The sequence below is a fragment of the Myodes glareolus genome, chromosome 2 (genome assembly GCF_982192425.1).
Source record: "Myodes glareolus chromosome 2, mMyoGla1.1, whole genome shotgun sequence".
NCBI lineage: Eukaryota > Metazoa > Chordata > Mammalia > Rodentia > Cricetidae > Myodes > Myodes glareolus.
In genome coordinates, this window is record NC_142027.1 from 66,865,668 (window position 1) to 66,879,688 (window position 14,021).

The 14,021-nt window shown below is 47.0% G+C and overlaps 1 protein-coding gene across 25 annotated transcripts in view; it reads left to right on the plus strand.

Moving 5' to 3' along the window:
* Kalrn (kalirin RhoGEF kinase) overlaps window positions 1-14,021 on the plus strand; it is a 598,618-nt gene that overhangs the window by 256,836 nt on the left and 327,761 nt on the right. For all 25 annotated transcript variants that reach the window (XM_048454129.3, XM_048454132.3, XM_048454114.3 and 22 more), the window contains exons 8-9: window positions 2,820-2,951; window positions 5,885-6,115. In XM_048454129.3, the coding sequence (XP_048310086.1) occupies window positions 2,820-2,951; window positions 5,885-6,115 (363 nt within the window). The remainder of the gene's footprint in view (window positions 1-2,819; window positions 2,952-5,884; window positions 6,116-14,021) is intronic.

Genomic DNA, 14,021 nt, shown 5'->3' on the forward strand with positions numbered 1-14,021 from the left:
TGAACATAGTTGAACAAATACTTTTGTAGTATGATAGGGCATCTCTTGAGTATATTCCCAAGAGTGGAATTGCTGGGTCCTGAGGGAGGTTGACTCCCAGTTTCCTGAGAAACCACCACACTGATTTCCACAGTGGCTGTACAAGTTTGCTTTCCCACCAACAATGGATGAGTGTTCCCCTCACTCCACATCCTCTCCAGCATAGGCTATCATTGGTGTTTTTGAGTTTAGCTATTCTGACAGGTGTAAGATGGTATCTCAAAGTGGTTTTGATTTGCATTTCCCTGATCGCTAAGGAGGTTGAGCATGTCCTTAAGTGTCTTCTGGCCATTCGAAGTTCATCTGTTGTGAATTCTCTGTTCAGTTCAGTACCCCATTTTTTAATTGGGTTAATTAGAGTTTTAACGTCTAGTTTCTTGAGTTGTTTGTATATTTTGGAGATCAGACCTTTGTTTGATGAGGAGTTGGTGAAGATCTTTTCCCAGTCCGAAGGTAGCCTTTTTGTCTTACTGACAGTGTCCTTTGCTTTACAGAAGCTTCTTAGTTTCAGTAGATCCATATCTATCACCATGCACAAAACTCAAGTCCAAATGGATTAAAGACATCAACATTAATCTGTCCACTTTGAACCTGATAGAAGAGAAAGTGGGAAGTAGTCTACAAGATATAGGCACAGGAGACCACTTCCTAGGTAGAACCCCAGTAGCACAGACAATAAGAGAAACAATGAATAAATGGGACCTACTGAAACTGAGAAGCTTATGTAAAGGAGTTTCAGACACATAATGGTATCTTAAGTCCCTCCTCCTAACCAGTCTAACAGGGACGGCAACAACACGGAACCATTGAAGGAGCCTTGACCAAAGGGCAGACATGAGGGTTCTGGACCCAGTCCCCTACTTCCTAACACGCCAACGCCACCGCTCTAAATGCCTTTCCTCTTCTCTGGTGTGAGCCTATTGTCGGTCTCACGGGGCTGTTGGGAGGAGACGGGCTGTGATAGAGGGGTCCTATAAGCCACCTAATGTACAACTAGTCACTGTTACTACCACGTGTATTTGCTGAACACACTGATCCAGCATCCTTTTATTTTTTTTCACCTGTGTTTAGTTCCCGCTATAGCTGTCCCCCACTCTGAGATAAATACTTGCTATAAACCAAAACCGTGGGCCTACACTTTGAGAGGGACCTAGCCACATCTTTTCTTGGAACTAAGTAGTGGCTGGTGCCTTCTTAGGATCCTAAGGACATTGGTGTCCAGCCTGTTCTGTCCTCATCTCTATCGCTTGCTCCCTTTGTTCTGGGTTTATCTAGTTAGCAATGAAGACTTGGTCCCTCCCTCTGTCTCTGGCTTCCTTGCTTTAGCCATGTAGGACCTGCTGTAGTACGCCTATGATTGAAACTGGGAAATCCCTCTCTCCTCAGGGGACCCCAGATTGTCAAGTTGTTCCCAGGTTCCTCTGTGAAGTTCCTAGGGGTAGAACAATAACCCAGCAGGAAGCTTCCCAGTATGTCCCATGTGACACTGACTAATACCTGGCAGTTCTAGAAGAACTGCCAACAGATGCCTAAGGACACAGAATATAAAACCAAGTGTAACAGCCAACATGCCAGGGGCTAAAAACTGACAGATACCAGGATGAGTGGTCACATATTTGCAGAAGAAAACACAGGGCCAGAACTGAGAGGAACTGCTGGTTTGAGATTTTCTGCCTTGGATTGGTTTGGCTCAAAAGCAAGTTTATTTGTATCTATTTTAGCACGGTTTCCTCGGGTGTTTCCAGTCCTTCAGGGAAAGTCGTAAACCATGTTTCTTTCGTAGGGGAGGAAAGAAGGAAGGAAGGAAGGAAGGAAGGAAGGAAGGAAGGAAGGAAGGAAGGAAGGAAGGAAGGAAGGAAGGAAGGGAGGAAGGAAGGAAGGAATGAAAAGTAGGAAGGAAAGAAGGAAGGAAGGAATGACTCAAGACTATTTTTATGCGTCTATTTAGGCAGCTCTTTATTGTCCTCTATGGGCTGTTCTAGGCAATGAGATAATAAGGTATTTAGGCAATTAATTTAAATGGAACTGTGCACCCAGGCAAGGGAATCACAGACAGTACCATTCTAAACTGTTGGGTGAAGAATTATTTGACTTTTAAAGGTGTATTTTTTCCACCCAGTAAACCTGAGTGGTTTTAGATAGCTTACCATTTGTACATGGAGACCCATAGTTTTCTACAGTTGTTAACTATAATTTTTAAATAATCTGTTGTCTGGTAAGGTCTGTCTGTACACCACATCCCAAAAGTCACTGCCTCTATAGGAACTGCACAGTCTGCCCTGCTATGTCCCTCTGTGTTCAGCCCTCAGGAGCATTAGTCAGATGAAAGTCCTATTGAGCCTTACTCTGCATACCCTATAGGAGGTGCTAAGGATACTCTTGAGGTGTTCATTGCCTTTCCCCATAATTCCCCGTGCCCAGAAAGCACAGCTAGCAAACTCTCATTGCACTTCATCCAACCCCTGTCACATGCCCAAATGTACAAGGAGTGCTCATTATCTATGGGCTCTAGTGGCCGTGTAGGTGCCTGTGCTTTGCAGATGTTGCTTGGGCACACCCTATTGAACATCCAGATGCCTGGCCCTGGATGTAAAAACTATGCTTTCCAAATGTCTCCTTGGCTGAACTTTGTAGCAGGGGTTAGTTCAGCCTTCTGAAGGTATTTCTGAAGTACCACAATTTCTCCTCATTACTCCCAAGGTGTCTGGCCCTCTCTGCTGTTTAACTTACTCATTCTTTACTCTGTGTCCCAGACCTGCTCACCTGCCATCTCTTTCCAGTTTCTGTCAGGAGTGGATGCCTGGTGCAAGATGTGCAGCGAAGGTGGCCTTCCCTCCGAGATGCAGGACCTGGAGCTGGCCATCCACCACCACCAGTCCTTGTATGAGCAGGTGACGCAGGCCTACACGGAGGTAAGGACCTGAAGGACAATCGTGGGTCTGTGTGTGTTGGCTGACGGGGCTGGAGTGCTGGGGTTTGTGATGGGGAATAACCTGGGTTGAACTTTAAGGAAAGAAAGTTTTCCTCTTTCCAGAGGCGTCCTTAGGAACCTTGACCTGTGAGCTCTGGAGTCTCTAGCCAAGGGTGGATATGGTTTGAGCTTTTACCAGGCCCACTCTGGTGCATTCTGCCCCCTGTACATATATACCTGGACATCACTTCACCTTGTGTGGATGGTGGATATTCTCCTGTGGGAGGAAGGGTGTGAAGAAGCAAGGCTGACTCTTCAGAATCTGCCTTCCTATTGATAAAAGAATGCGTAACACCAGTGCTCACACCCCTGTAAAAACAAACAAAAATATTTTAAAAACCCACTGAGCAAATATTCTTTTCTCCTGAAAGAGCCAGAGGAAGTTCCATTGCTTGCAGGAATAGGAAGCTGCCATTCATGCAAAGGGCAAAGTGAAGGGCCCTTCCACTTGAAAAAAAAAAAAAATCAAAGGCGAGAAATGCTGAAGGGTGGAAGGTGAAAACAGGAATTTTGTGGGATACTCCCAAAAGGGCCACATGTACATACGTGTAGACAAACACAAGTATGAATGTCTGCTAACGAGCCTGAATTCCAAGGAAAAGGTTGAGTGAAAGAGATGGGCGGTTAGGAAGCCAGGTGAAGAGGGCAGTTGCTCTCAGATCCACTGACCCGTCTCCTCTGGGTCGAGGTCAGGGAGAAGTGGTCATGGCCACGGCTTCCCACCCTGCCTGCATCTGATTGCCCTGAGATGGCTGTTGAAGATGCGGTTCTCAGGGTTTTCCTCTAAACTGAAGAAGAATTCCAGAAACTGGGGATTTTCACCTGTATTTTAATAACTGTTGCTCCAGGCGAGTTTTCATGGTCAGAGAGAGGGTTTTGCCAGAGTGAAGACACTTTTGAATCTTCGATTCTCCGGCTTGTTAGCTGTACGACCCCAGTCAAATAGCTTCCACATGCTGGGCTTTGGGTTCCTCTGTGAAGCAAACCTCCTGAGTAGCGTCAAGCAATGTAAGGATGATGTGTGTCGTGTACCTGCCCAGCTGAGGCCCGACAGCAGTGAGGACAACAGACGGGGAAGAGTTTGGTCAGGAGAGGAAGTGTACAGCGTACTTCTGAGCTAAATTAAATCTCCCCAGTTCTGAAGCAGGTGTTCCTAAGGCTTCATCTCAAGACAGAACTGGGTCTCTACCTATGCTCTTACCAAAGTAGAGAGCAGATGAGGCTGATGCCTGTAACCGCTCATTCATATCCGCGAGGGTACATTCACAGACGGACAGACTGTTGCCCCTCTTCATCTGGAGCTGGGGCTCCTCCAAGCCTCTGCAGTTGTGGAGACCGAGGCATGGAGATGGATGTCATGTTGACTTGAATGTCTAGGACTTGGCCCATTGTCTTCACCACCCAGCCCTTGATAGAGTATTAAGATACAGTGTTTGTTCAGAGTTCCCCATGGAGTACTGCCCTGACTTTAGCCCTTGGACGCCATCTGTTCACATCTCTGGAGGGTATCTCTGTGTTATGTATAAACTGCCTGCCCCTTAGCGATTAACTGAGGAGGTGGGACTGGCGGGCATGGCTGGGTGGCGGTGGGGGTGTATGATGATTTCCTCTTTTGCCTTAACCTAACTCTACTACATCACTTCTTTTAGCCCCAACTAAATTTCTTGAGCCTTATAAGAAGAATGTAGTTGCTTCTGTGTTCTAGAGTCCACCTGAGACTGAGGCAAAGTATGGGGAGGTACAAGGCTGGGTTGATACGCCTCTTTCTGCCTTCCCAGTAGGAAAAGAAGGCCATTTCAACACCACGCCTGCTTTAACTTTTTTCATTTTAATTAATGAATTTGGAGTTGTAAAATTTCCGTCTGTCTTTCCAGTATCCACTGTTTTAAGAGGGAGAGGCACAATGGGAACTCTGCCAGGCACAGTAGGGCCATGGGTATTGAGCCTACAATGCCACTTCCTAGAATGAGCAGTGCCTCTGACTGTGGCAGGGTACCAGGGACAGGAATGACAGGGATACAGTACCCACTGTCACCAGCACTGAGGGTAAAGCCGGGGAGTACAGGAACTTGAGTGGGGTGTCCACAGTCTGAAGGTTCCTACCCTGCTCTGCACATTCTAGAAAGATGCATTTCAAGGAAAACAAAGGGATTATATAAAGGGGGAGAAGAAAGGGTGAAAGAATCAATAAAGGTCAAAGAAAGAAAAGGAAAAGAAGTAAAAGAGGAAGGTAGCAAGAGAGGTGGAAGAGATGAAGATAAAATGATAATGGTGCTGTGCTCTGAGCCCTGTGCACTCTGCATGTGCTAGCTCATTTAATACCCCCGCCATTCCCTTTTACAGACAAGGGCCCTGAGGACCAGTGCCTCTGTTAGCATATCTAGAAACTTGGAGCCACACAGAGGAGGCTGAGGAAGAGGAAGTTGAGAGATTTAGGGTGGCAACACATGTGGCTTTCCTTCTCATATGAAGTTTTGTCAGTCGATGTAGTCAAAGAGTCATTTGAAGTACTTAGAACGCATCCACCATTTGACAAGGCACTGTCATGGACTTCAGAAAAAGGGCCGAGAACAGAGCAGACCCCCTGCCCTGTGCAGTCAACTATACTTGGAGATGGGAGAGGGGCTTTCACACACAACTGGCCAGCGGTCCTGCATCCCCTCTCTCTCTCGACCCTGGATGGTCTGTTCTCTAGGCTGTAGACACCATGGCTGGCACACTCCATGGTTGTGATGAACTTGGTGAGGACTGAGGGTATCAGGCCTCTTCAGGACGCCCTGGGCAGATCCTTCTTGCGTCTCTCTGACTGACCCTGCTTGTTTTTGCTCTCCCTTGATCGGGGGCTCTTGACCTGAACTCCCTTCCTTTCTGCAGGTCAGCCAAGATGGCAAAGCACTGCTGGACGTTCTGCAGCGTCCCCTGAGTCCTGGGAACTCCGAGTCTCTCACAGCCACAGCCAACTACTCCAAGGCGGTACACCAGGTGCTGGATGTGGTACATGAGGTGCTGCACCACCAGCGGCGGCTTGAGAGCATCTGGCAGCACCGCAAGGTGCGGCTGCACCAGCGGCTGCAGCTGTGTGTCTTCCAGCAGGACGTGCAGCAGGTAACAGACTCAGCGCCCCACATCCCGCCCCCCATCTCAGGATGCTGGAGAGTTGAACCCTGACCTGGTTACCAGGCTCAAGGAGGTCTGTGTTGATAGAGGGAACACTGCAGTTCAGGCCTCAGCTGTCCGTGCACACATGGCAGGAGAGGGAAACAAGACAACTGGCTTTGTTAGGGACGTGCATCATGCTGAGCAGCGCTAAGTAGTGTTGGGGAGGAGTAGCAGCTCCTTGTAGTCAGGTAACACATGTCCTCTTCATGCAGGCAGGGAGGCACTAGACAACTCTGGTGTTGTGGGCTCACCTGAGGTACTCTACGTAAAGTTAACTCATTTCTTGATCAAGGCCAAGGTGAATTGATAGAGAAGAGTTTGGGTGGCATAGGGATTATTGTGATTTATTGGCAAAGCTGGACCTTTGAAACCAATTTAAAGCAAGGTTATCAATCCCTGTACATCCCATGGCCAGAGGCCACTTTGGCTTTGTCTGTCTTTTTGTATTATTGTGCTAGCCCTGTTCTTCCATCACTGCAGATAGTAATGAAATGATTGTTTCTGACTGTAACCATATAGCCTTGCCAGAAGTGCCCACTCAAAGGAAATCACCATTCTTTCCCCATTACTTTCTGTTTCTCTGTCCTTGGGGCCTTGGGAGCTTTGCCCAGAGGCCTCATGCGCTGAGTAGGGGAGCTGAGTAGGACCTGGACCCAAGATCAAAGCCAAGGTCATGCTCCTCTCACTCTGTTTGGGATGCAGGGTGAGACCCTGGGTGCAGACACCTGCGGTCAGACTCCTGTCACCATGTGGGATTTCAGTTCTCTACACAGGAAGTGTCTGCTCACTCTCCTTCCATTCTCCTGCGGGAGGGGGTGTAATCCAGAAAGAGCAAGGAAACATGAGAGAGTGAGAGCCTGGTTACATGTCTTCACAGCTGCTGTCGGCAGGAGCCTGGTACTAGGTGCCCAAGGTGGACAGGCAGGCAAGGGAGTGTCCCTACCATTGTTACACATTCTGGGAGTTGGCATAAGTACAGGGACCTTCAGGTTTACCCTTCTTTCTTGGGCTCCCCCGACATGTGGCAACCCTTCCTGACTGATGTGTGATAGAGTCATCATAAGGATATGTCAGTCCCCAGGGGTGAGCATGGCTGGTGTGTCAATCAACTTTGAGAGCTGGGACTGGCAGGAAGGGAGAAGCAAACGAGGCAGCTGCCTGCTCACGCCATCTGGAACTGTCCAGATAAATTCATCACCCAGAGCTCAGAGATCAGGGAAGCCGTCTGACCTGCAAGCCAGACAGATGAGTGCGGCGCCAGGCCAGCCTTGCAGGGACAAAAGAGGGGTGTGGCTTCTTCCATAAACTCCTGTGACTCGCCGAGATAATAGTGGCCACTAGTACACGTGGGATAGTGTGCTGGGCTCCTCATCATCCTCCTGCCGTGACACAGGCAGGCCTCCAGAGAGCTGCAGGACAGCTATGGGGAGGGAAACATGTCACACTTGGATTCTCACACATCTGTAGTCATCAGATCTTCTTGTAGCATATGGCATCTATACTATAAGGAAGAAAAAATAATAGGATGCATTTATGGCTATTCTATGATATCTTAAAAAATAAGTGTCTGTTTATTGAATTGTTGGTAAAGTAGAAAAGCAGATTAAGATCAGGGGATTGGTATGAGAGGGACTTGGATATTTCTTGAACACTGGATTCTCAGAATGGTCAACTCCACTGCCCTTTTCAGGGTATGTAAGTATGACTTTTCAGGGTATGTAAGTGTGACTCTTCAGGGTATGTCAGTGTGACTCTTCAGGGTATGTCAGTGTGACTTTTGAGAGTACAGCTGTTCACTCATCCCACTCGCTTCATCATTGTCACTCATTTATTCTCTGTCCATATAGACATGTATGTAGGTGGGAGAAAAACTGAAGGGGAAAGAAAGCTTTTGGTGTGTCTCAATTGTGTACCTGACATCCACTCAATCATTAGTGCCTGGCAGCTATCTGGACTGTGTTTCAAAAGGCAACTGAACTCACATGCTTGAGGGTTGGGGTGATGGATGCCATCTTCGGTCTGTTGACTCCCAGCCTTGCATGAGCCATCCTAGTTTGGGGACATAGACCGCTCAGGTTATTTCCTTGCTTCGGTCTGGTGTGGACATATGTGCCTGTAATTCTAGCACTTAAGATGAGGAATGTTAGGTCATCTCGGGCTACATAGTGAGTTCAAGGCTTGCTTGAGCTACATGAGGCTCAGTCTCTGGAAATAAAATCTTGACAGCATGCTCACCATCGAATCCACCATCATTTAAGAATCGCGTGTGCCCTGTTTGTGCCAGTCTGCTCAAGAGCAGAGATCAGGATGTCTTTCTTTCTGATTTCTTTATAGCTTTTAGCTGCGTCTACATGAAACTGGTCTTCTCTTTATGCTTGAAGAATTGATCAGGAATTTTAGAGAACCCCCTCCACCTGCTTCTGTTGAGTGAATAGAAGCTCTCCTTCGCCCATGCAGAGCTAGTTTTATTGGTGAACGTGGAACCAGCCTACAAGAACTGTGATATAACATCTTGAGGTTCTTGAGGTTCCTGGCCCAGGCTGAGGACACAGGGGATACAGTCTCAGTGCTCATGCATCCCATGATGCTCACCGATTATTCAAGAAGTTCGGGTCTCTTTCATGGGCCCAGAACTGAAGTAAATACTGCTGAGATACCTGGTCGGTTAATTAGAATGTTACAAGAAAATGCAAAGAACAGATCTAGCAGAGCATGGTACCATGTGGAGTAATTGAGTATTCCTGGAACAGTTCAGGCAACGGTGGGAGACGTCAAGATTGCTGTCTTAAAGGAAGAGAGAGTTCTTAGTCTGGACCCAAGATACCTAAGCACATTTAGGATCCAGAGATGTTTTCTCGGTAGCCTGCATGGGAGGCTCCTGTGCAGCTATCATCAGGGCAATGCAGAATTGGCAGACACCAGCGCAGGCTTGGGAGTCAGTAAATCTTGTTCTGAACATGTCTTGCCTCTGTAACCAGCAGGACATAGACAAACTACTGCACCTCATGATGCTTCTGGGTTCTGTTTTGGTTTTTTTTTTCCATCTCTGAATCAGAACCAATAATAATAGTACCTTCCTCATGACACAGAATGCAAACACAATGCCTGCCTAGCACAAACCAGCACATTCTCTCTCCTGGTCCTTGGGTGCCCCCTGGTGCTTGTGCTGTTGGGGACTCACCAGCATCTGCCTTGTGGATTGTCTGATAAAGATTCCATTTCATTCCATGACTAAATCTCAAAACTCTCAATGCCGGAAAACACAGCCAGTAAAACTTACTGTACAGTTGAGGGAATAGAGTCCCAGAGATTTAAAGTGACTTGGTTGTAACCACACAGCCATTTAATAATAGTGCCAGGACCAGAAAGTAGTCATGTGATCCATATTCCAGGTGCCCCAGGAAAAGCCTCAGGAGAGACATAGACAGTCATAAAATACGACTAGGGAAGACGGAAAGATGCACATTATATAGGGGAAGACAGGCCACATATCCCATGCAGAGACACAGCTAGACAATGAGCTAAGAGAGGGAAACAGACTTAACCATGCAAGGCATTAAAATGGGTGTAGCTGGGGAGGAAGGTGAAATGAAGTGTAAAATGGAGAGACAGACAAAAGAAAGAGCTTGAAATCCCCAATAGGATGATGGAGAGCAAGCCAACCTCTGCCATCTGCCCCACTGACATTTCTGGAGTTAGATCTTGCCCAGGTAGGAATAGTTTGTCCTTTAATGCTTGAAGTAAGAGTGAAACAGAAATATATAATCCCAAGATGTCAGTGGAAGAGATTCTATTTAAAACACCTGCTTCCAGAACTGGCCTGCCTCCCTTTGCCTGGTCCCAACAGGTGTGTCTTCTTAGCTTCCTTTCCCCCTGCTGGGTTAGGTGAATGCTGGAAATTCTTCTTAAAGGTACAGCTGGAGTTGGATTCATTAAACTGAAGAAAAGGAAGGATGCCTGCTATACAATTAGCATGGAATATTTTTCAGTCCTGGTTTTGTTTTTCAGTTTAGTGTAGAACAATATTGGGCAATAAAAGCACTCCATGACAGCAATCACCCGTTCTCTACCCTGAGCCTTTTATGGTCTTGACACTCCTCTGGCTTCCCGTGTATGCAAACGGCCAGCGCCAAGCCCACGTAGACCTCGTATGGCTGGAAGGAACAAGGAGTAACTAGACATTTATTCTTTCTGGGAGAAGTAAATTGTTTGTGTGTTTTTGTGGTCAGAGAAACTGTTTTGGGAACACCCCAGCAGGTCATCCTGCTCAGCCTCCCCTTCTTCCTTGCCGGGCTTTTGTTTTGAATGGTGATTCTCTGAACTTTCTAAAGGTGTCTTTATACTATAAAGCATTTTTGGAATATCTACTATGTGCAAGTCTCTGTGCTAGAAGTTTGAAGCACCTACACCAGAGAGAGGACGTGTGCTTACTAGTGGCACGTGTTCAGGCCAGATAGCAAAAGAATGATGGCCTGGTAGAGTCCAGCAGCGTTCCCTCTGGTGGGGATGAGAGTTGCCCTGCTTCTTGGTGCATAGGCAGGCAGAACAGGAATAGGAAGTCTGGCTAAATGCCTGCCGCCGGCTGGAAGGTGGGTCTGTTCACAGTGTCATGAATGGGGCAATGGCGTCTTTGAGGCTCCTAGGCCTCCCCTAAAAAGAACACGTTGTTATTAAGCGTCCACTCCTATGAGCTAACGGGAGTGGCAGCAAGATTTAGCTTGCTTGGTGGCAACGTTCGGAATCGATGAAGAGTACTATTAGAACCAGACTTCCTGAGCTGCGAGGGAATCTTCCTGCATTAATTTTCCTGGTGCCTCATGTGGAAAATTATAGATTTTACTTTGTTGACTTCGTTTGCAAAGAAAAAAAATGCCCGAAAGATTTGTGGGTATTCAATTCCAGATAACCAGTCATTTACCAACTGAAGTGACTGTAGCTCTTTAATCAGACGGAACCAGTTTGGCCGTTGAATAATCTGATTGGCAGTATTGTGTAATAAAAGCTGAATGAAAGGCGAGTATTGCCGGCTGCCTTGAGGATGCTCAGCAATAACAAAAGTGGGGACCAAAACATGGTGATCTGGAAACTAACTTTTCCTAGAGAAGAAAAGATTGGCATCTAGGAATGAGAGGCTCACACACCTTGTGCACACAGTCAGCGAGGAACTATCTTCAGGACTTGAAGTGGACTGTCTTTATGATAAGAGCGTTGGGAAGAAATCCAAACATCAAAGGAAAGATTAGTTCCAACCCTTGAGTCTGAACTGTCTATAAAAGCTGCATTGTTCAGAGCTCAGAGTTCGCAGGCTGTAAGAGGAAGCCTGACTGGACATTAAATCCCTTCACTTGCCTTCTCCTGTTTAATCTCCCAGTACCATGAGGCAGGAGGCAGTTTGGTCCCCATCTTTCTGAGGAGGAGACTGTGGCATAGAAAGGTCAAGTACACTCACTTCTTTCTGATCCAGCGCCTGCTGGCAGAGCCCAGCCTCAAACCCAAGTCCACCTGACACCATAGCTCCTGTTGTTAGCCACTCTGCTGCAGGGGGTGGGAGTAAGACACAGCCCCGCCAATGGGCTAGAATGTCACTGATCAAACAGCCCTGCTGGAGCACTTGGTTCCACAGGAAGAGATTTTCCCAATGTTGTGTAGCTACTGACAGCCTCAGATTGACCCTCAAACTGTACCACAAAAACAGTCAAACGCATGCCTTGACCCTGTTCCTTGTGTCTTGTCATTTAAGAATCGCTTGCTACACTTATTTATCTATACTAGAAATTACCCCAAAACACCCACTCCCAAATCTGATTTTTCGGTCAGTGATGCCAGCTCAGCCTTGGTGGGACTTTCCTTTGTAGCTTATATTTGAATGCTACCCACTTGCCTGTGGCAGTAATTAGCAGTTTATTTCTCACTTAAATTTTTAATGGTGATAATCCACTCAACAAGATATTTTCAGGTAAAAAAATACATGATTTTTTTTAGGCAGAAAGAAAACCCAGGCAGAGTACCAGCAGACTTCGCTGAACCTGAGGCAGGAGGGAAGGTGGGCAGTCGCTTTCTGATTGGAGTGAAGATAGGAATATTTCCATCTCTCTGTGTCCTCATCCTAGCGGACATCCTTTTCCCCTATAGGAGGAGGCAGTGGGTACCCCTCCTCTTCTTGGTCTCTGCAGGTTGGAGGCTGGCTGTTTGCATGTGTGTATCCCTCTTCTGGGCATTTTATGATTCTCTCCTACCCTCTTCCTTCTGGATTCCTATTCTCCATCATACACCAACCTGCCCTTCTCCTCTCCCCACCACAGCCTTCTTCCATGTCTTTATTCTGTGTTTGTGTATATGTGCATGTGTGTATGCGTGCGCGTGTGCTTGCGTGTGCATGCATGAGTGTGTGTGTGTGCTTGCATGGACATACATATGTGTGTATGCTCGTGTGCTTGCATGTGCATGCGTGTGTGTGTGTGTGTGTATGTGTGTGTATGTTAGTGAAAACTCTATTCTGACTGGAGTGATTCTCCCAAGATGAGGATTTGCAAGGAAGGCCCAGCACTTCTGCTGTATGTGGGAAAAGCTGGTTGGAGGATGGGAGATGGTGAGAGGAATAAGTCTCTTTGGAGGGGGTTGCTGACCCTTTAGACTTCCCTGATGCAGGGCTTACAACATCTTTACTGTCTTCAATATATTTTTAATTATGCCTGTAAGTAATGAGAAAGCCCTGTTTCGGGGTCACCTCCCATGCTTAGCCCATCCTCAGGCCTTAACATACAAATTCTAGGGCACTGAGCACCAGGCTAAAGGACTCCTGCTACTCACAGGGAATTATGGGAGGATTGTGAGCAGAGGAGAAGCAAAGTCAGAGTGAACTTAGGTAATCTGATAGGTGGGCTGTGTGGGGGGGAGTAGGGGGAGAGTGGGGAGTTACAGTAATGAAATGTGGCAAGTGTGAGCGAGGATAGTTGGGCTCTGTGGGTCTGAAAGCATTTATGTGAAAATTACTAAAAAGTGCTGTTTATATATATGTGTGTGTGTGTGTGTTTGAGTGTATATGTGTTTGTGTGTGTGTGTGTGTGTGTGTGTGTGTGTGTGTGTGAGTTGTCAGGTGTGCATATGGAACTGTGTTTGGTCCTTAGATTCTTGACACTGATGTCAGCTGAACAGAGTCAGGCACCCTATGGGAGATAATTCTACACTTTTTCATTCAGAATCTGGGGGTGAGTGGCGCCTCTATTTTAAAAGAATACCAGAGCTTCTGAGAGCAATTTCAAGTCTTACTGGGAAGAAGGGGGAATCTATAAACTGCAGCAGACTGAGGAGGGTCTTTTATAGAAGTTCTAGGTACCCCAGCTTCAGTTCTCCCTGGGGAAAGTTTTGTCTGAGATGTCAAGGTCCCAACTGAGGAAGACTGAGACATGAGGTCCTCGGGCTCTGGGCTGCCTTCTGCCTGGCATGGACCTGTCAGTAGGAAGAACTGCAGCTCTCAGGGGAAGGACAGGACAGACTGAGTACCTGCTAATGAACCTTAGCTCAGCCCACCCAGAAAAAATGGTGACTTCTCCTGCCATAGTGTGACATTTATTTTGATTATACTTGTTTCAAATAGAGGACAAAAAGCCAAGTGAGTGACTGGCAATTGAGCACTTGAAGTGACTCCTGCCTGCTCTCAAGTCTCAGCCTGAGCCTGAGTGTTCTCCTTTGGAAACAGTGCACAGTGTGCTGTGTGAATAGACGAGAATAGTGACCCGATGGGTTCTCCTGGGCACTCTTGTACATTGTGTGGACTTGAGCTTTTAACAACAAAATATGTTCCTGACGCCTGCTGTCACATAATCACTTCACAGTGATGGCTTTCTGGGTG